The 22,943-nt window shown below is 41.4% G+C and overlaps 2 protein-coding genes across 2 annotated transcripts; one reads left to right on the forward strand and one right to left on the reverse strand.

Annotated features, from left to right (window-relative positions):
- Positions 1-1,212: 1,212 nt before the first annotated feature.
- On the reverse strand, positions 1,213-14,424 carry pde11al (phosphodiesterase 11a, like). The gene is made up of 20 exons (XM_037072879.1): positions 13,642-14,424; positions 12,829-12,987; positions 11,410-11,499; positions 10,979-11,119; positions 10,802-10,866; positions 9,422-9,542; positions 8,996-9,071; positions 8,845-8,912; positions 8,625-8,717; positions 7,058-7,108; positions 6,724-6,870; positions 6,532-6,639; positions 5,529-5,638; positions 5,352-5,442; positions 4,206-4,306; positions 3,914-3,991; positions 3,751-3,814; positions 3,454-3,528; positions 3,234-3,317; positions 1,213-2,248 (listed from the first exon to the last, which is right to left on the reverse strand). The coding sequence occupies exons 1-20, from the start codon at positions 14,422-14,424 to the stop codon at positions 1,937-1,939; spliced, it is 2,817 nt and encodes a 938-aa protein (XP_036928774.1). The 3' UTR covers positions 1,213-1,936.
- Positions 14,425-20,456: 6,032 nt separating this feature from the next.
- On the forward strand, positions 20,457-22,742 carry LOC119005707 (uncharacterized protein C7orf31-like). Its single transcript, XM_037073574.1, has 5 exons — positions 20,457-20,640; positions 20,722-20,810; positions 20,895-21,069; positions 21,663-21,751; positions 21,828-22,742. Exons 1-5 carry the CDS (start codon positions 20,457-20,459, stop codon positions 22,740-22,742), a joined length of 1,452 nt encoding a protein of 483 aa, XP_036929469.1.
- The last annotated feature ends 201 nt before the right edge of the window (positions 22,743-22,943 follow it).

Consider the following 22,943-nt stretch of genomic DNA (forward strand, 5'->3'; position numbering starts at 1 on the left):
TCATAGGGCAGTCAAAGGCATCAAGATTATGTCCAGTGTCAACATCGAACATGATACATGCAGCGACAACATAATCAGCATGCTGAAAACATTGTGGGGGATCTCAAATAATTGAAATAAGTGGATGCATGTATACATACTCTTCATGAACCTTACAGCTTCTATTTAAGCATATTTAAACACTTTATGTACAATACAGAATTTTTCTAAAGGCATAGTTCAGCTTCTGGAGAAATTTTCCTTCTTACCAAGAGTTAGACAATTTATATGTATGAAGTCATCATTCATATCCTGAGGGTTTACTGTAATATAATTTTAATAAAGAAGTGAAGTTACATGTCGATGCAAATAACGGATTATTATATGGCATTTGATAGCATATCTTATTTTTAAAGGAGACACAATATGCTCATTTTCAGGTTCATCATCTTATTTTAGGCTACTACTATAATAGGTCTACATGCTTTAGTGATCAAAATATCAGTTCCCTCATACTGTCCAGTGCTGCTGCTCTGTTTTCCACCTCTGTCTGAAATGCTCTGTGTTAGCTCCTGTCTCTTTAAGGCCCCCCCTCCTGCATACCCATTCTACTCTGATTGGTCAGCTCACACACGCCTGACCCAAAATTGCTAACAACAGAACAACAGTGCTAAATCAATTCTCTTGTGCCAAACTAGCTGCTAGGCATTAATTATGCAAATAACTGACTTTGCGATGTAGTGTGATGTCACAAAGTCACGGAATTAAAGGCGAAACGACAGAGGAGGCATTTCATGACCAGTGTTTTTCGTTGGAGAGAAGAGCTTCTGTTGGTGCAGACTTTTGAAAACTTTTACATGCACAAGACCTGACATAAAAGCAAAGGAAAAAACTAATAAGCATAATAAATCTCCTTTAAATTACACGGTGTGCGTTTGTCTCCCTCAAGTGAGAAATAAGGAATGAATGTAAGTTGTATAAATAATAATTATTCCAAACACACTGAACTATACCTTTACAGGAGCTTACTTTAAGACCCATAAAACAAAATCACTTGTCTTCCCCTGTGCCATCATTTTTTAAGGAATTAGTAGGTTACACACATGCATGCACACGCACACACACACGCACACACGCACACACGCACACACACACACACACAATCAGCCTGAGGAGTTAATCTGTGACCTTCCTTAAAAAAGTAAATCAGCCCATTAACATTTGGCCTCTCACACTTCTCTATCTGCCTCAAGGTTTTCATGTGGCAATGTACATCACCATTATGACACATACATGCAGTGCGCTGAGCAAGATGACGGCTGAAGGTTCGGTCAAGCTACAAATGTTAGAAATAATGCCATGCAGCCAAAGGATTTGCAACTGAGGTAAGACAGCCAGTCAGTGAGAAACATTCAGGAACATGATCATGTTCCACCAGTCTACATTCAAAATGGCAATTTTGTGACACAATTTACGTGACGGAGAGAAATCACAGTGATTCCTTTTTGTTTTGCAAAGGCATTCCAATGGGCTCATGGTTTGAGGCAGTTCCCATTACAAAACATTACAGTGATAACTGGCCCTCTTTGGTTTCAACAGTAATCTCTCGTCTCTTTTACATGTCGGTAATGAAAGGCTTCCAGATAGATAGATAGATAGATAGATAGATAGATAGATAGATAGATAGATAGATAGATAGATAGATAGATAGATAGATAGATAGATAGATAGGCCTTCAAATACAGTTTCATAATTGGAATTATTCACGCTCCTGAGTTTAACACAGTGACACAAACAATGTGCTCAACAGATGGTAACCCGCGTTTCATTTACTCAGATTTTTAAAAAAAATCTTGTTCAGGTAGTGCATGTGTTAGAAAATCACAGGAAATGGGAAGAGTCCCACGTGAGCCGTTAAATGGATCAACCTATACTGCACATAACACCTGGCTTGCTTTTACTTCTTCCTTGCAGATGCTGCGTTGTCAGCTGTTGCTGGTTTGTCATTAACTCTGGTTCTCACATCATGACTGCACTTAGCCCCAAACTTGGTGATTTCAGTTGGTTTTAGCGTCTCTCCTGAGTCTGGGTGTTGACTGGTTTCTGCATCTTCAAGGGGCTCAGGACTCTGATCTGAATCAGCACTCTGATTGGAGATAGAGGCTCTGCGCGTCTGCTGATAGGACGAGCAGAGGTCCTGCCACTTATTTCGGTTGGCGTCAATCCCATCAACCATTGGCTGCAACTTCCTGTTGAGCTTCAGCAGTGCCTGAGACACAGAAGTGTACAGCTGACAGGCCTATTCACACTCTGAGATATTGTTTTTATTTGTGTAAGAAAATGCATATTTTTCATTTTACCTGTTGTGCTATTTATCCTAACAATTGTTTTGGTGTAAGTTGTTTAGCTTTGTGGATATTGACTGAAGAGCTGTCTGCCTGCTCATGATAGTAATGGAACTAGATGGCACTCGAATTGTGGTGCTCAAAGCTCCCAACAAAAAACAATCAAATCTTAATGAAAACAACTCAGTGTCTATTTTATGATCTGGTTATTAAAGATAATCCACAGATCGTTGTGATCATTGATGAGAGGCTAGCTAACTAAGCTAGCTAATCTCACAGCTCAGTGGAGGAGGGCACCATTAACATTTTCATCCTGCTTTCACAAGCATGAGTCTCTTCTCCCATCTGTGTGGTGATACACCTGGCAGGTGTAGTCAATTAAAAAGAAATCCTTCCACCATGACACCACTTTACAAGACACAAGTTTTTCAAATATACCTTTTTGGCGCTCTGAGCACCACAAGCCGAGTGCCATCTAGTTGCATTATATTACAGAGAAGGCAGTCATCTTCACTGCCCATACTGCCAAAACTCGGCAAGTCACATCATGACAGTTCAGATCAGGGGGAGCCAAACTCAGCAGTCAGCGGACCAGCAGCAATTGACGTTTGTGTTATATTGTTATGATGCAAAAATTCAATTAGGATTGACGTTCCCTTGATTGACCAACTTCTTGAAGGGTCCTTCATATCTAAACAGCATTTTCCCTCATGTAAAAAATGTAATGCCATGAACAGAGTCATGATTTTTTTGTTATCTTTATTCTTAATTATTTCATTTTTATTATGGCGGGTCAGATTTAACCTGGATGGCAGCTCTGATCTAGATGGATAAATAGCAGGTAAGAGGAATAATATGTATTCTTGATTTGGGGGTGAACTGTCCCTTTATCTTCACACATCAAGGTACCTGGTAAAGGGGTTTACATATCCCATCTATCCACTCCAGCTGTAAGGCAGGTAGTTCATCTTTACGATTGCGGTCAAATATGGCCTACAGAGAAATTATAATCTTTCATCATTCATATCAAGGATGTCTGAGTTTGACTGTATGTTAGCAACTCAGTAACAGATAGAAATCTGTATGCTAGAGAAAATTTAATAAGACCTTTGAGAGCTTGCATACTTACTGCTGGGGTCAACTTAAGCTCAGACCTCTCTCTGTCACCTTGTTCAAAGAATTCACTCGTCACCAGCTCTGCAACCTTGGGACATAAATGCCATCAAATATCATCATTTGATTATTTCTCTCAAACATTATATAACATTTTGATGTTCAAACATGGCCTCAAAGCTAGAGGGCACATTCATATTCAAAACTTTGATTGACTCTGCTCAGAAAAATGAAATTCCACCTATGATTGTACTTCTTCAAGCCCTCAAACATGAAAGCACAGACTTGAAAACTTTGTGATAGGAGCTCAAACCTGTTTGGAAATCTTCCAAGGACGAGTGACTGCGCCTAGATCGCACGCTGTCATCAGCATGGACCTGTTGATGACATCAAAGCTCATTTTTAGCTGCCTTCCTTTCACGGTTAAAGTGATTTCTGGCAAAATGGACTCTTTTATTTAGCACAAAGGCAGAAACCTGAGAACTTCTCTGTGTCCTTCATCTGTCCAGCTGAATTCTCCAGACAGAACACACTCAAAGAACTTGGTTCTGCGCCTTTCAATGAAAAGACACAGTCAAGGATACAGAAAATGTTAAAAGAAACAAAAAAAAAAATAGATTCCAGGACAGCTTTCACCACACTCTGAAATAACAGAGAAAAAACCAGATAATTCTTCTAATTGTGTTTTTGTGTTGTTGTTTTTTAACCAATCAGGAACACAGCAGCTACAACTACAACAGCTCTGAATCCACTGAAAAGACCACTTACTCAAAGTGCAGAGTAAGGTCTGTGGAGAGAATAGCCTGCTTCAATAGTTGCATCATGTTGCTGTACTCTTTAGAGCAGAGGTTTGCAAAGATATTGTGACCCTGCAAGAAAATAAAATACAATAGCATACAGTAGGCAATACACAAAAGCAGGCAAGGATGAGTAATAGAGAGTAGATGTCTCTTTAGAGCCAATGTACTGGTAAAGTCATCGCTCACTGTCGAATGAGTGTCTCATTATCAGTGTTAATTAGCAATGTGTAGAAACCTTCTTTGTCCTCTGGTAAAGGAAATCAATAGAGAACACCGTTCGTAATGATCAAACTGATCTACACCTGAGACAAAGCATCAGCCTATTAATGTCACTCATGGTTACTGCTGCCGCCCACCAGCACTCGGTTTGTGTACAGCACCGTCCTAAACCTGTAAACCTTTCTGGTGGCCCAGGACACTAAGACTTTGTTCAGACAGTAGACAAAACATATTTGTTTCTCAAATCAAATCTGAAAGATGGAGTGTCTGCACTATTATTTATAAGTGATCTGATCATATTTTTGTGTCCAGACATCCACCCAAATTATTCTGCAGGAGTTTCCATGTTAACAACGTTGCCGACAGTCACTACAGACTCCAGCGACAGAAAAGACACTTTTAAATCTTATATGAGTGACTATGTGGCTATGAGACATCTGTAGAAATACAATTTAAGATTGCAGTACAGACCATCTCCAAATGTGGTTTGGATCCCATTGCATTTCATGTGTTTTTTTGCCACCCAGACTTTGGTTAGTGTTAGTGTTAGCTTTCCAGCAAGTTAGGTGTTAACTGTATTTCCATTGTGTACATTTGGGTTGTGTGTTGTGGTTTCTCGGGTTGAGCGTATTTAGCCAATCTAGGAACTGAAATAGCAAACTAGCTCACAAATAAAAGATGAATCGTTAAATAAATACAGTAAGCTAAAATGTGTGTGGTTCAACTCTTTGGTCCCTCAACCCTCTGCAGTTACATTTTCATGTCATTTTTATGCAGTCCAATAAAGGGAGAATAAAAAGGGAGAAAACCTCATAAAAGGAAAACCAATACAGATCATACAGTAAACGTAACAGTTCCTTGAGCATCATAGTCATTAAAGAAATACTGGTCTGACCTCACTTTGTAGGATCATGACTGCATGGTTGAAGTGATGATGCTCCAAGGTGGCTGACGTCCCGTAGAGCAGGGCTAAAGCAGAACCTGTCCTGCAGGAGAGACAGAGTAGTGAAAATTTGAGTCACCTACTGCATAAGCAACATTTGTCTTCTCACTTCAGGCCTGGGTCACTTACTTAGCTTGAAAAGCATTGTTGGTGCCCCTGTGGTCCAAGTCATGACACAGACAGCCAACCATCAATGCCAGTATTTCTGCGTCTGACAGGACATCCTGGAAAGTGGCTGTCTACAGAAAAACCAAGCAGATATGTTCTCACCGCTCAGCAGAGATAGGATATGATAGGATAGGATGCAGTGGGATAAAATGGATGGGATAAGACAGGATGGGATGAGATAGAATAGGAAACAATATAATGCAATGGGATATGACAGGATAGGATAGGATACAATGGGATGAGATCCAATACGATAAGAGAGGGAATATTAGGATGCTGTTACTCCACCATCCAGCCTGCCTATTCTACCTAACACACCCAGAGACACTGGAGTTACAACAGCCAAACAGGTCGGTGTGTTTAATGGGATAGGATAGGATAGGATAGGATAGGATAGGATAGGATAGGATAGGATAGGATAGGATATGAAACGATATAACATGATGGGATACAACAGAATGGGATGGGGTGGGATAGGCATAGGGATACTTCTTATCAGTGTGCAAAGTTGTAAATTCTCTTTGAGATTTTACCGGAGTATTCTTCCTTTGAATTATCTCTTAATGATGTCTTACTGAATCCACCGAGACTTCCTTTTGTAGGACAGGCTTTAAACATGGCCTGGCAACTTGTTATCCTCATATAGGGTCTAGGTCTGGATGGTTTACTGGTATTAGAAAGTTTGACAGTAGAGTGAAAGCAAGAATGGAGAGAAACTGAAGGGGGGAACATGCGAATTAAGACCCAATGCAGTTCATATTCTGGATGTACTATTCTAGATGGCTTACACTTCATTTTTAACATATTTCCCTAAAATTCAGCCTGACATATTTGGTATGTTTAAAATCTTTAGGATGTTCACTAGAACTCAAAATAAAGTTTTTTGACTGACCCACACCAGGGAGAGGACGGTTTGTATAGCTAACTGCAGGCACTACAGATAAATCTGACTTGGCGCACTTACTGTGATCATAACGAACATGCACTGCGACACATTGAAGGCGTGCCTCCAGTTATGATAGGCCACAGTTCGATAATTCTTCCTCACAGTCAGAAGCCAGCGACACAGTACCTAAAAAAAAAAAAAAGACATTCACCTGATATACATACATATATGTCAACACCTGATAGTACCAGACATATTCCAGGGCCTCACCTCATAGTCAATCTTAAACTTTTGGACAACGCCAAGCTCCAGAAACATCCGGAGTGATGCGGTGATCATGGCGTCATTGTCCAATGAGAAGTCGTTGAAGTGAAACTCGTCAATGCCTAACTCACTGCTCAGGGGGATCTTAGCTGCCTTCGGGGAAGAGGACAGAGCTGTCAATCACACAGTGCCAGTGAGGTCGGAGGCAAAGCACTAAAACCGATTGCTGACAGTTTTAAAATTGCACTTCACCCTCAATCAATCACTGACTTCGGATTTCATACATTCAGAAAGTTCTGCATATGAATGTTATTTTCTAATCTTCCTCCCTGAGGAATACCTTGAGTCTGTCAACTTCTACTTTGGAGCAGGTTGCATGGTAAGAGAGCATCTGGGGGGAAAAAAAAGGAAAAAATCATATAAAGCAGTGAAAAAGTCCCAATAATACTATGTTGCGAAAACTGTAATGTGATTCTTTTTTCCTACTTGCTTCATAGTCATAAAAACGAACAGTACAGTTCTGATTCTAAAACCAATTTGTTGGTTTATTTTGGGCCCACTGACAGAGAGAAAAATCCATCAAGTGTTTAAAAAAACAGCAAAGACTATGTGACAGAAATAAAAGAGTGTGCGTTGCCTTTGATGAGAGGTGAGCAGACTGGCACATGTATTTATCATGAATTATTGAAAGCAGATGAAATATTTATGGCCGAGAAGCAGAACCATGTTTGTCGAGGATAATGTGACTGCTCAGGTTAGATACCGGGCATTGGAGCAGAAAGCAGATGGAGACACTGATGAACGCCCCTGTTAGCGATTAGCATTAATCAGTGGCACTAATTTACTCTTCAATTACTATTTTCTCACATACTCATTTTAAACAGATGTGAAAGGGTGCAATAAAATCTTGTTTGGAGTAATTCAGATGGTATGCTGTAGTTATCGAGTATTATCCGACAGATTCATGCTTATATATGGGTTAAACATGACATTATGGAAAAGGGATTGCACTCAAGATACAAGTACTGTATCACTATGTGAAAATGAACCTTGGTGCACCTCAACATCCCTAGTCCATCTTCAAAGCACAGCTTGTAAGAAGTTCATCAACATTATTAACATTTCAGTTGACATAATCACACATTTTGAGATGTTTAAATATGTCTATGTTTTTTCACAGATACAGCTTGTTTGGGGCATGTTTTAATGTAATGTAGTTAAAGTACTGGTATACAATATATTCATGCTATGCCTATCAAGTGTTTTGACAGGACTGGTAGCTAATGGATGATGTATAATCAGATTTAATTTGTTCATTTGTTGATCACATATTTTTGTAAATTGGATATGTCACATTTTAAAGCAACATTATGTAACTTTTGTACCTCATAATAACAGCTTCAAATCATTTTGATAATACGTTGTGTCTTGGAATAGACTGAATAGTGTCTCTGTCTCAGCCACTCTACCCCCCATCACTTGTTTTTGCACTAAGTAACTTCAGTGAGAGGATCACAGTGTTACATACTTGTTTACTTCAAGATACAAGTGTCATAGTTGGAGTTTGTGGTTTTGTTGTTTCCTGTTTTATTTTGGTAGCTGTGCACTCATGTGTCATGTTTTACTTTTCCTTCCCTCCCTTTGTGTAACTTAGTCTGGGAGTCTGTCTTTCTGGCTTTTGTGTTTTTCTTTGCTTGGTTGTACTTTATTTTGCTTTGGTCTCGGTTCCTTAGCTGCCCGCTTGTGTGTCTCCTGTTTGAGTTCCAATTTGTCCAGTTGTGACAAAAACACTGTTATGCTGTAATGAGTTGGTTAGCACCTACATGATAGAAATCTATATATATATAAAAAAAAAAATCATATCTTCCCAAGTGATTAGAAAAAGGAGAATATGTTGCAGGTCTTACATCCAGTGCTACAGACTGCTTGGCCCACGTCTTCTTAACTTGGTTGTACATCATAGTGTTGTTTATTCCAAGTCCACAGAATATCACAAATGCCTATTCACAGAGAAAATGCATAAATAGGAAATCTAAAGAATTGGCATAATGTGTATCCTTTGCAACAATGAAGACTTCATCATAGTTTTGAGGGAGCAGATCCAATCAGAGTTTTCAAAAAACAAACCTCAAACAGTCTCTGGTCTGCATCGTTGAAGGTCTTTCTGTCCAGGCGATTCAGAATTTGTGCGACGCCTGAAGAAAACACACATACATCATTACCGTAACATGAAAACTGTTTCCAGTGATGACAAATTGATTGTTTCTGGTGAACATACCGATTATCTGATGAGTTCGATTCCAGATAGGCACACAGAGCACTGATCTGATGTGAAACCCTGAAGCCTGATCCGCCTGTAAAGAGAGGGAGACAGTGACAGTGAGACAAGGCTGAGAGGGGTTTTATGTTTGTTTAACCTGCCTGGGCCTTTGGTCTTTCTTTGACTGGAAAATAAATTAAAATACCACACGTACAAATGCTAAAAACATGCCCGTAAAGCAGTTTACACAACATCTACTAATTTTGAACATTACATCACACAAACAAATTCACCAGTGCTCACAAGTACTTTGATAATTACAAGTTTGTGTTGGGGTTTGTTGTGTGTCTGTGTCTACTTACTGCAGTCACAAGCATGTGGGTATGTGTCCATGCATTTATGTGAGATCTAATAGGTCTAATAGGGTCACCATTGTGTCCACACCTCTGCATCAAAGCGTGGGTCCTGACATACGTCGCTGATGTTAACAGGCAGTCCTGTGGAAGCCACCAGCTCAGCAATGCTGTTATTGATCAGCCAATCAGAGCACGATAGCTTCTCCATGCTGATGCAGCCAATAACACAAACAGGAAACAACAGTCAGCTACAGGCAATAAATATAAATAAGTTAGAGCTGAAAAAGTTCAGTTATAAGACATTTCTAAGCACTTATAAGAAACAGTTAAGGGATGCTTAAGCACATTAATACAAGGCTTATGAGTTTCTTATAATAATTTATAATAGCATTACAATGCATAGACATTTACTGTTTTAACTTACTTATCTATTGTGTTACTGTCAAACCTTTGCTAAGCTTTTTTGTTGCTTTATCAAGATGAATAAATACTTCATTATGTATTTATTAACATTAACTATGCTTTTGCAGTCTGTTGCTAGAAAAATCCCTTATTAAGATTAATAAATCCTTTACTATGTACTTATTAACATTGTTTTAAGGCTCATTTTATGCATATCCTCTTCTCTCTCACTTCTTTCCTGTCTGTCTTCAGCTCTACTGTCCACTATGAGCAAAAGCCCAAACAGCATTCTGTTAACAAACTGTTTATAAGTGCATAATAAAGGATGTATAAACCCTGACAAGGCATTGGTCTGGCTCTTGGTCTGCAAACAGCAAAGCTAACTGCTTAGAAGTGCATAGTTAAAGGTGTAATTGATAACATTTTGCCACTTCATTTGGCATTGCATCTCCACCCTACCTCACCGCTTACATTGACAGTGCTAACGGTAGCTAAGGTTAACATTACTAATGTTTAGCTAACTAATTTTAGGGCAGATGGGTGCATTCTGTGGAACATTTATTTTAGTTTTTTTTCCCCTCAAACTGGCAAAACTGTCAAGATCATTGCGTGCTGAGGAACACAGATGCCACGTGATCCCAGCGGTGTTATGCTGATGGCTCACAAACATTGTCAGAGCTGGAACCAAATGTCAGAATTCTGACAAAGAGATAAACAAAACAATCATTTTGGACCTGACAAAATGTTTTGAATTATAAATTCACGATGACTGAAATGTTTTTAAGGAAAAGCGAAACTTTAATCCTCCAGCTCACTACATGCTTTGTAGATGTAGGCTTTTATTTCTAAAAAATGTTATCTACATGACCGAGTGCTTTTAGTTTCCCTTGGGTTCTGACACCTTACCTCACCGATGATGCTCATAGATTGGTGCTATGTTCTAGACTATCACATTACCTTTTAAATGTTCCTTATTACAAGGACCTTTACTATGGAGCACAACCCCCGCCTAGAATAAATCATCATTCTGTCTCTCTGTCCATCTTTTTCGTGACAAGTCTTTCACCTGATGTCATGGTCCATGTTGCACAACGGAGACATGAGCTCAAAGGTCTTGGAGAACTTCACAACCTACGGAGGACAGACATGTATCACCTCGACCAGCAGTGGTGACATTCGGCAACAGAGACAGCTTTGCATGAAAAAAAAAGGCTGCATGGTTACAACTTCAAAGATGTCTCACGGGTGAGTCGATGTCTTCGAGGAGAAGCACGGAGCAGCGTTCACACTGCAGCAGGGTGAGCGCTCGCTGCATGATCTTCCTGACAATCTTCTCCAGGTCGGTCTGCTCCTCGAACAGGTCGTTGACCACCTCCAGCAGAGCCTGTGGCCACCACAGAGGACACTAATGACTTGTGTTCATTGGACAGCGTTGACAGTGTTGTTGAGGGATGCAGTAGAAGGAGTTTTATTCATCAAATATGTGCCATGTTTATCAAAACTACAAGCTGTTATAAATACAAAGCCATGCTGGTCCATTTATAGTGAAATTAAATTGCTGGTGTCTGTATGTTTTATTCAAATAGGTATGAAAATAGTAATGTCACTGTTAATTCTAAAGTTGTTAATTATCAAATAACCAAACATCTTTTGGTGTAAGTGCACAGCTCTTACCCTACTCCTCTCATACTCCTTGCGAGACTCTGAAAACAACTTGGCATTGGAGATCGATATTCCACAGAATGGTAGATACATCTGCAGTACCTGAGTAAACGTAGTAAAAGTAAAGAGCGGTGAATGACATGCATTATGTAGAAATGTTCACTATTTGTGTGCTAAACAAAAGGACATAAAACTGGGTGAGAGATAGGGAGAGAGAAAGAGAATGTGTGGAAGGGTTAAGTCATGATAGCTGCTTCTCTCAAACAGATTCCCTGTTAATGAAGTATTGATTCAGAGACAGAGGGCATTTAGTGGGACATCAAGGAGCCTTTAAATGTCTAAATAAGCTGTCTGTTCAAGTTCTATTTTCAGCATCTGTGTTGCTCAAACGTAGCTGCTGCTTTATTTAGAGCTCCCACATAAAGAAATACCATAAAAAGAAATGCCTGAATTAGTGCAAACTCAAACAAATCGACTTCTCTGATGTGGAGGGGCTCAGCAAGGGGAATGCTTTTTCCACAACTTGACTCTGCCACCTCGTGGCCAGCATGTTGCGGCTCAGTGCGGCTGAACTCTTGCAAAGGTGAACATCTGAACTGTCTGTCTGCTTCCTGATTTTTTCCTTTATGGTGTTTTCACCCAGAGTGAGTGAAATGAGCACCTTTACTTTTAATCGCGTGGCCCCGCACTTGAACTGGCAGCTAGTGCTTTTCCCGTGCGCAGTATATTACTTCTCCATCAACAAACTGGGAGAATGAAATTGCTCTCATAAGCTGTAAATGAAGCCAAAACATGCAGATTTCTAGTAAAAACCCATTTCAAGTGGATTGCTCAGGGACCGATTGAAAGCATAATCCACTCAAAATGAGTTTCCTAAGTGTGTGTCTGTGTGTGTGTGTGTATATAGTATATATATATATATATATATATATATATATATATATATATATATATATATATATATATATATATATATATATATATATATATATATATATATATATATATATACTGCACCCAGCCGGATATATTTAATGCTCCACGCTTGAGCAAGAGGTTGACCTCCTCCCTTCATTTTTCTGGTGTTTTGCTTCCGAGGGAACACTTTGCTCCTCTCCGCAGCCATTAACAAGATTCACGGTGCAAACGGTGTTTTTGACTGCATGGCTCGAGAGTTTCTGTGCAATAAGTGTTAGTGTGTGTGTGCGTGTGCGTGTGATGGGAGGGGGGCATGATGCTCCACAAGAATCCAATTTTAACTCCATCTCTAAAACGCCCTTAATGGTCAAAGCGACTACAATAGTTCTGAGGATGATAAATAGCCAATAAAATGCAGTGGAGTAGGAAAACCCTCTGGGATATGGATCTGATGAGTGCTTTTTTTTTTTTTTTTTTTTTTTCCAGTTGAGAGAAGACATAACACATCCTCACCTTCTCATCATCCTCGGTGAAGGGAGTGCCGATGGGGTTTTTGTTGATTGCTTGCACAACACCGATGACTTCTCCGTCGCTGTTGCAGATGGCCATGCAGAGGATGGATTGCGTCTTATAGCCCGTTAGCTTGTCTATCTCATCACTGAAGCGGTGGTCCTGGAACAGCGGACAAGTGCAACACACACAAGCGCGCACGATCCCACGTTAACACACATACACACACACACACACATGCGCTCCACTGTGGCCAGCGAATTTCCTACATGACAACATTTGGGTTTTACGCACACACACAAAAAAACACGTCACGCAACAATTAGGTGCGATCTCGGCTAATTTAGATTCACAGCTAGGCAGGAGAGCTCTTGTTTTCGCTACAGGCAGAAACTATAATATCCCTCACTGGCACTATCTCAGTAATAGACCTCAGGGGGGTCCGCATCAGCCTCCCGAGCAGCCCAGGGCCATGATATAATGATGTGGAGCGCAACTGGTAGCGTGTGAGGCGAGATCCAGCTGGTGGGATCAGAACGCTTGATTTCCTTCCTTTTTCTTTGACTATTATAGCGAGTAAAAAATACAAAAATAAAAACATTATGGCATGACTGAGGTATCTACTCGTCTACTCTACTCGTCGAGTTGAGAGACCCCTTCGAGGAACTTGAGAAAGATCTGATTTACATTTAAAGCACTTTTAATGTTGGGCCTTGGCCAACAGGGGGTTTATTGTATGATTAATTTCACTCCCAACGGTCTGATCCCCACACCAGTAATCACTGTAAACTCCCTCCTGCCACCATGGCTCTTTACCTCATATGCGTTTGAGATGTTCACAGTCTCCCCATGCTCGGCCACGTATCCAATGATTCCCTTTCCCCACGCCACCTGCACCTCGTTGGAGTTGAGTGTGCTGGAGGACGGTCTGACAGTGGTGCCCGAGTGCACGTCAAAGAACTTGGACACCAGAGTCCTCTTGTGCGCGGGCCCCTCAACGAGGAAGAGCGAGCACCTGTCCGCGTCCACCAGGATGCACACGTTGATCAGGATCTTGTAACTGAGGTTTGTCAGGTCCAGGTCGTTGGAGATGTCCTTCACCAGCTCCAGGAAAAACTCCCTCTCGTTGGTTTCTTTCAGTCTGTACTTGTAGTCGATGGCGCTGGACGCGTACTGAGGCACGCTGACCCTGGACTCGAGCAGGGCGCTCAGGATGTGCGCCGTGGTCGGAGGCAGGGAGCTGGCTTTACGCAGGAGCGCACGGCGCCTCATGCTGGACTGGGACTCGTGTTCGCTCAGGCTCACATGCTCGTCGTAGGTCCGGTGTGCGGTGGTGGCTTTGGAGCGTGCGAAGTTCCGTCGCAGCTCCATGTGGGACGACCTGCGCCGGAGCCCGTCCGGGTTCGTCGGCCAGAGCGGGTCCAGCGGGTCCCTGGCAGCGCCGCGCCTCTCCTCGGCTGTGGGCACTTTCGACGGCTGGTGCTCCTTCAGCCACCTGGTTACCTGATCACATTTCGCCTTTCGGACGAGATACTCCTCGAACAGATCTGGATGGCAGTCCAAAAACGCCTCTATGTCCGAGAAGTCAAATGTTGTCATGGTGGAGGGACCAGATGAGGCGCTCGGATGTGACAGAGTGAGAGTTGGAGAGATGAGGGGAGGATGCGGCTGCTGCCGAGTTACTCAGAGAAGTGGGCTCCTCAAATCATTGTGTTCATTCATCCTCTATGTGAGCCGGTCCATCGTACTCCTCCCAGGAACACGGGCAGCACAAGTGGTCAGAGGGATTCAGGTTGTGTGAGACGGGATTGATGACGCCTGAGAGAGGAGCAACAGTACAGCTGTCTGTCAAGAGAGATGAAGCTGTGTCTCCGGAGACTTCTGTGTGTGTGTGTGTGTGTGTGTGTGTGTGTGTGTGTGTGTGTGTGTGTGTGTGTGTGTGTGTGTGTGTGTGTGTGTGTGTGTGTATGCAGAGGTGCAGAAAAAAAAAAAACCCAAGGCGCCTACATACTCTCTCCTAGAAATAGGAAGAGAGAGAACCCTACAGGGCAGGCTTGTTGACACGCTCTCTTTATTCCATACCACCAGAGACACTGTGTGCAGAGCTCCAATCACAACCCGAGCAGCGAACTTGATGTTTCATTTACATTTTAAAACGTGCGAGTGAAATGTACAGTGTGCAGCGGGAGCGATGCGCCTCATTTTTGATGGGAACAAAGTAAAATATGTACATTTAAACAATAAAATATTGATTCGGGGGTGAAAACATGAAAAGACTACGCTGTAAAAAAAAAAACACTAAAAAAGACTCCACATCACCGTATTATTTCACAGCAGAATTCTGTTGATTCAGTACAGTAAGCAATAATATTTATAAAATCACAGAAACCAACAATATGCTGTGTTAGAACACAGTAACCACTAAAGTACTGTAGTAAATCACAGTAACCAGTAGAGTGTAAGCAATTTACAGTGTTCAATGTCACTGTGACAGTGTTCTGTGTTGAATTAAACTGAAGACAATGCACTGTAGAAAATCACAGTTAGCAACAATTTAATGAAACATTTCACACCAACTGAGAATAAATCATAAAGATGATAGTAACCAGTGATGTACAGTATCAACTTATTTAACCATTAAAGTAGCAGTAGAATTCAGTTGATTCCGTCAAAAAAGTTACTGTACTGTAAAATATCACAGTAAGCAACAATATATATACAATCACAGAAACCAACAATATAGTGTAGAAAATCACAGTCAACAGTAGTGTAGGGTATCAAATTATAGTAAGGAACAATTAACTGTGTTAAAGTGAAACTCTAGCCGAAATGCAACCTGGGCTTTTTTGTGAATGTATATAAGTCAAACGTTCATGTAAAAGCATAATTACGATGAAAGATTCACTTTTAAGATTGATCGTATTTTCGTTTGCTGCTCAAACTCACTTTCAATGGGAGTGTGTGGGGCACTTTTACACGAGCATCAATATTTTTAAAACAGTATGAAGCCTCGACACAACATGAAACTTTGCTCGTAGGATCACCAGGGTCTCTACACATGAACAAGAGCATTGGAAACATTGTTTGTGTACACAGAGTTTACTAAAAAGAGAGTTTTTGAACAACTCGTGTTAACAGTAGCTTCCTCCTCTAGCTGTCGTCATGGCAGCCAAGATGTACTCAGGGATCGACACGTCTGGGTAGAGTGTATGTGGTTCAGCTGAGCTATGTGTGGAGAAGTTTCATGTTGTGTCGAGCCTTCTTAGTGTTTTGAAAATAGCAATTTTGATGCTAGCATCAAAGTGCCCCATGCACTCCCATTGACAATGAGTTTGAGCCGAAAAGGACAATACGGTCAATCTTAAAAGGGCCTTTTTTTGTAAGTATGCTTTTACACAAAACATTCACCAAAAAAGTTTCACTTTAAATCACAGTAACAATGTTACAATGATGTCCTTTTAAACAATAAAGATATTGATTCTGGGGTGAAAGGGTGACAAGAAAAACAGACAGACAGACAGACAGACAGACAGATAGACAGACAGACAGATAGATAGATAGATAGATAGATAGATAGATAGATAGATAGATAGATAGATAGATAGATAGATAGATAGATAGATAGATAGATAGATAGATAGATAGATAGATAGATAGATAGATGCGTGTGTTACCTTGGACTGAAGTGGCGCACACACCTCCCCACACACCCACACACACACAGATACAAACACCCACACACACTGGCTCTGTGGCTGCAGTCAATGCTGCTGTCTTTCAACCACGACTACAATCTTACCTCAGATTTAGACGGCCCAATTTAACCAAACCCTAAGTCACGAAAGATATCTCTTGTATTACTTCTTCCAGTTTACATTGCGTTTAAAATCAGAAATCAAATTATCCCAATTCAATTGGTTTACAGAAAAACTGGGGCTGGGTCGAGGTAATGTTTTGTGTACTAGTAGTCTGGAGGTGGTTTCAGGGGCCAGTAGCTAATAATCGGATCTCTTTGCTTTTGACTCTTGGGGTTAACACGGCAATTTGCAACGTGATTGGAGAAAATAACAAATGTTTTTTTCCTGCAAATAATTTCTCAGAGTGTTTCAGAGGTTATTGATGAAGTAACCGTTAGTACCACTGATTAAGTGGAATTTCTGTTGGTGTGTTCAACCCTGTAGGGGTTAAACATCAAACTGCATCTGCACAATAAGGGCGTATTAGTGAAGTCACTGCAGGCAGTGGCACATTTACAATGCAGCAGCAGGAAATGTAATCCGGAGAGCGGCGGTTCCGCTGGGGCTGAGCAGGGTAATTGGTTACTGGACTTAGCTTAGGCTGCTTGATAGGACTTTGGCGTTTTGCTGAGACTTCTTTGGACAATGTCTCTTGGGAATCCCAATTAAAAAAGCAGAATGCAGAATGTGGGTCTTGTGAGGGCCAACAAACAAGGCAAACCCTGCAGCTTGGAAAGCAGTCCATGTCATGTCCAAGGAAAGGCAGCTGCATTGATCATAAGTCAGAGGCTGCGTGCTGATTGAAAACTAATTTTTTTAAGATGCTTTTTTTTTTTTCCAGTTTCTGATGTTTTAAAGAGTAAAGGAACAAGATCAGGTGTGCTCAAAAGTATTTTTTTCTTATTTGCTACTTACATGAGCACAGTTTTTCCTGACAAAGTTAGAAGAGTTTTTGGATTTTTCACTAGAAAGCCAAAATCTCACCTCATTCAATAGACACTGTGGGACGTAATTTATGAAAAAACTTTGTATGGTAGTGACTGCAGAGAGATAATTTCCTTTTGATCCCATTTGAGTTTATCAGCAACTGAAAAGATAATGGATGGGGGAAGTTCCAGCCTTACGTTAAGGTATAAATCATATTCGATAACACATCAGCTGATTAGCATTCAACAGCCTGTGAGTTTAGCTTCCAGGTTAAGAAAAAAATTCTCAAAGATGCGCGTTGATATTTCTGAATTAATTCATGCCTTCATTAATCGTATCACATCAAAACATGATAACAATTTGTCAGATTGCCAGTGTTTAATATGACTTGCCTGCCTGAAAACAGAAGTAGCCATCTACAGTCGAACTTCCCACCCTGAGTGTGATGTCAGAGGAGAACGGCTGCCATGTGAATACTATCCATGACATGTTCAGGTGTTCCAATGGTTGTGATGTTGTTCTCATTTTTACTTTTTCAACAAGATGATTATAATAGCGTTAATCCCTACATGTGGACAGCAAACCGTCAGACTTTCTGGGATTCCTTATTACAAGGGATTATTTTTTATTCACTCACTGGAGGCTGACAGAATGAGGTTCCTTAATTGGGACAAAATCTCATCAAATGCAGTTTGAGGATTAATACGAATCAGGCTTCCTTTGATATGAAAGGTTTTAGGAAGTCTCCTGACACACAGCTGTCTGTTTTTCTCCGGAAATGGGTAAACTAATTTGCATAACATTCTGTCATTTAAAAGACAAAAAACTTTCACTGCAGTTGTCTGTGCTGTCTACAGCGAAAAAGTCAGCCTCATTCATACAAGCTGAGTCATGGCAGAGTAACAGCACCACAGACAGTGCACGTCTGGCAAGTCCACTGAAACCTAGAAGACGATATTCAACCGATGAACACACAACCTCCACATTGGCTTAAGAGCGCGATGGTTCTCAGGCTGAAATGATCTTTCTAAGCAAGTTTTGTGGCTTTGTTTGGAGCAGTCCAAATGTTTTACTGTTTCCATGTTGCATGGAGATGGAGACAACGAAACAAGACCCCTGCAACCAAACACCAGCCGCACACAGTTGTATCCGGTGTCAACGTGTGCCTGCCAGACTATGCTTGGTATTCATTCCACCTCATGGTTAGCTGTATGAGTTCACCAAACTGTGAATGTGTCATATTATCAGATCCAGGCTTGATGACCGGATGATTGGCACCCGGGGCAGTGATTGCCCTCTGGATAGGAAAATACTGATATACGATAAAATATCATTGCATCTCGGCCCTTAGTTGTCACAGCTGTACACGACAAGAACGGGAAGTATTTTTGACAGGGTTACAGTTCAGGTTTTTTTTTTCTGGTCTTGTCAAACCCAGTGTGTGATATTCCAGTCTTTGGTTTCATAAAACTGTTTTAATCTCCTGCTCCCACTCCACAGTATATGCTGTGGGCTGGATTGGGTGTCACTCACTCTGATCCCATTGTTCATTGTAACATCGTCACCGCGGCTGTCCCAGGAATCCAAACCCACCTCAGTGGTCACAAGTGAAGACGAGGGAGTCCTGTTCTGACAGCGAAGACTTCAGCTCTTATCCATTTTGACCAAGAAGACGGCTTCCCACATCTGCACCTGGAGAATATATAAGGGATTTCTCTGGATCCATTTTTTCTGCCATTGGCAACAAACTAATGGACAGATCCATCCCACTGGTTCCCTTTGTAACACCTTCCAGGTAAGTGGACATTTATAATCATCAATGGATAAAGTAGAAGAATAAAATAGGAGAGGTATCACTGGCTAAGAACACATGCTCTAATCTTGTGGAGTCAATTCATTCTTTACCCATGCTATAACTTGTGCTAAAATTTTATATCCTCATATGAGTAAACTTAAAATTTAAAATATTTGTAAGCCAGGTTGGTTTTGTGACATTTAGGGTGGTACTGGCGGAAATCTTCTCCAGATTGATATTGTAAAATCTTTCAATCACGACTAAGGCTGGGTGGTACTTTTAGTTTTAAATCGCCTCAAAAGCACTTGATAAACAATAGGACTATTGGTACTTTAACAAAACATAAACACAGTGAGATTCTTGATAAATCATCGTCAGTAATGTGGATACATTCACACTAAGTTGGTAAAGGCAAGCAGAAGAGTAGAGCAGTCTGATAGGTTCAGAAAATGTCAGGAAAACCAGGAAGATAAACATTTACGCCATAAGATGACTTAACGATAGATTAGTGGGTCTAACATCAATGATGAATGACAGTGAACTGACACTCATTAGAGAACAGTAAGAGAAAACAAGAAGCTTCACCACATACCAACTTAACTCTATGTCCTTTTTGCTCTCACACTCTTTCTTTCAACAGCCATATGGAGGCCACACCTTCACTAAACCACAGTGGGTGTGGAGGAGCCATCATATCTGAGTGAGTGTAGAAACATTTTACATAGAAAGTCAAATATAGATGCAGAATTGAACAATTAGCACATCACATGTGGCCAAATTAAAGATTGTTGTTTCACCTTCACATGCATGTCACAGTTATGACAACACTGTCAGAAAGAAAAGTAAAGTTCGTCTCAATGACCAGCTGTGAGTAGCCATTAATGTATCATTATTTTATCATATACTGCATATCATATTATCAAATCTATTCCTCTGTGGTGATTCAGAAAGATAACATTCATTTTCTTTTCTCAGCATACCTAAACCAACAGATATAAATATGGCGTGAGTACTTTTTGTCGACTTTTTCTGTAGATGTATGGACAGACAATAGACTTCTATTTTTTCAACAAAGCTCTCCACTTGGATTCAAGGTTTCTCTTGACTGCGTCAAACCTCAACACATCCTATCCTCACTCGACTTGTTCACTGTTATTGCTAACAGGGAGAAAATGATAAAGATTGCAACTCCTAAACTACATCCCTATTCGTCCCACATCTCCAAGTTTGCAATGTTCCCATCGTTCCGCTCTCCAGATGACCCTGAAACAGGAGTCAGAGCGGCCTTCCAACCTTTCCTCAACCCCCTGATCCCAAATTGTGCACCAGACATCACTCTGCTGAGCAAAACTATGGGTAAGAGGGCCACATGCTGTGGTAAGAGGGGATGGTACATGTTTCCAGAGAGGCTTAAGACGTCTTTACTTCCCTGCACAGGTGCTCCATATAGACATGAGGTCTTGGAAACACCCATGGCAACCAGGACAAAAGCTGTTACATGGACCGGAGAAAACAGATTCCTGGATGTGAGAGATGCTAAATGGATTCATATTACCGTTGAGGTTATCCAATGAACTAAACTAACCACCATTTTCTCCACCCTCCTCCAGCAAACAAAGCCATTGAAGGGACAGAACCAGGTCTTCTACCCCACTCCTTCTAAGACAGTGCTGCCCAACCCGAAACTTCGTGCCTGGGATTTGTCATTATCTGAGAGGACGAGCAACATGCTGAGAAACCTGGAGAGGACTCACTGGGTCACCTCCTACCAAATGCACTACACAGGTAAAGAACAATTATAAATGTTGATTATATATGTTTCCAAAAGATGTTGACACTTTTCTGTATGTTGCAGCTTTAAGACTCGTCAGTTACATTTTCGATTTTAAGTTGTGACAAAGTTGTGCTTGTGGTCTGGTTAAGTTTAAGCACTAAACTGCTTGTTTGGGGTTTGGGGGCCCAGCTGGTTAGCCACCATCTCCTCCACCTTTCGACATGGTAGTGAACATGACATGACACATTGTGCAGAAATGTAGATATGATATATATGTAATGCACAGGACAATAGTAGTTGCTGATATATCTGTGGTCTGCAGAAATGTAAAATGCCATAATTTATCATGACCATAGGGCTGTCTCTGCACAAAGATGGCAAAGATGGGCCCAGTCACTGTTAGCAGTTAATGTTGGAGAAAGCAGCAGGAAGCTGAAAAAGCATAAGAACACGGAGTACAGTTGGCTTTCAGAAACTATGAAAGCCTGTGTGAACAGTCACTCTGCTGGTGAATGAATAATGCAGTAACAGGATATGCATGATTTTAACCTCAGTGATCAATAATATTGTCAGTCTTTGACATTTGCAGTTTGTTTTATCTTAGGATCGGGGCCAGCCAATCCTCTTAAGATAGATGACTTCAATGACAAGATGTGTGATCTCACTGGCATGAGCTCACTCTCTGCACCGCTGGTAATATCCATCCACCTTTTGTACAGAAACATTTACAGCATGCAGTAGTAATCCTGCAATGAGTTCATCTCCACAGAGAGAAAGGTCCTTCCCTGTGTTCGTGCCCTCTAAATCAAGTAAAGGACGTAGAAGGCGACAGGATAGCTGTCCGGGGAGGAGCACCTGCAGTCCTGCTGCTGCTGAACTCCTAAATCCATCTCCAGCTCCAAACCGAGGCACCGCTTCAGCAACTATAAACCAACACAGGCCACAAGAGATCACAGCTAAGCATAATGAGGCATCAGATACAAACCAAAGGGGGCGTATTCTATCAGAGTACAGCTGCGGCTGCACAGAAACACAGGGCTCAGGGCTGTCCCAGGAGGTCGTACACCAACAACAAACTGAGAGCCAAAGCTCGGCGTGTGAGGGCAGGGGGAGAGAAAACTGCAGAGTCCAGTTTAATGAAAGTTCCATGCAAGTATGTGTGTCACAGAGCCGCCAAGAGGCTAACGCTGCCCGGATCTCAGACACAGAGCGACCTCTGGACCTGTACAACCGCCCACTTTCCCAGGGAGAGATGACGGCCAAAGGAGAGAAAAGCCTGCATGCAAAGGACGAACCAAGCAGCAGAAAGGAGACTTCTGGACCAGGAAGAAATATTTCTAGCTTGAGTAAGTCAGATGTAGCTAAAGATATGGCAGGTACTGAATCACATGATGAGTTGTCATCAGGGGCAGCTGCAGAGCAGGAGAAGCTGGCGGTGGGAAGTGTCTCTAACCCCTGCATCCTGCCCAGGCCTCCCGTCCTGCCAGGCATCCGCCCAGTGGACAGATGTGGAGGAGGCGCAGCTCTCAGCCTCCTGGACGTTCAGGGTTTATTCAGCAAGACGGCGGCCCATCGCAACTTTAACAGCTCCATCACACGGGCTGCCGTGAACCTGAGGGACAACGTCGTCACGGGGAAAAAACACGACTTCTATGGGATCAACTGTCATTACCTCCATGGATAACTGAATCCTGGAAGCAAATAATAGATGTAAAAATTAAAACCCAGTTGTAGGGTGTAACCACAACTGAACACGTACTGATGACATTTAAACACCACTGAGTTTTGCTTTGAATTTAGGGAAGGATAAAGGAAGGATAAATGTGTGGTTTACTTTATAGTACTAAAACATTAGTTTCTCTGTGATTCATTATACTAACATTCA

Source organism: Acanthopagrus latus, chromosome 17, assembly GCF_904848185.1.
Source record: "Acanthopagrus latus isolate v.2019 chromosome 17, fAcaLat1.1, whole genome shotgun sequence".
Taxonomy (NCBI): domain Eukaryota; kingdom Metazoa; phylum Chordata; class Actinopteri; order Spariformes; family Sparidae; genus Acanthopagrus; species Acanthopagrus latus.

Bases quoted from the DNA above. Each gene is read 5' to 3' on its own strand.
- pde11al (XM_037072879.1), bottom strand. From the start codon at position 14,424: ATGACAACATTTGACTTCTCGGACATAGAGGCGTTTTTGGACTGCCAT. The intron at 3,992-4,205 runs GTAAGTGGTCTT...TTTCATTGAAAG, and splicing joins GACCTTACTCTGCACTTTGA to GCGCAGAACCAAGTTCTTTG. The intron at 3,815-3,913 runs GTTTCTGCCTTT...TGTCATCAACAG, and splicing joins GGACACAGAGAAGTTCTCAG to GTCCATGCTGATGACAGCGT.
- LOC119005707 (XM_037073574.1), top strand. From the start codon at position 20,457: ATGATAAAGATTGCAACTCCTAAACTACATCCCTATTCGTCCCACATC. The intron at 21,070-21,662 runs GTAAAGAACAAT...GTTTTATCTTAG, and splicing joins CTACCAAATGCACTACACAG to GATCGGGGCCAGCCAATCCT. The intron at 21,752-21,827 runs GTAATATCCATC...TCATCTCCACAG, and splicing joins GCTCACTCTCTGCACCGCTG to AGAGAAAGGTCCTTCCCTGT.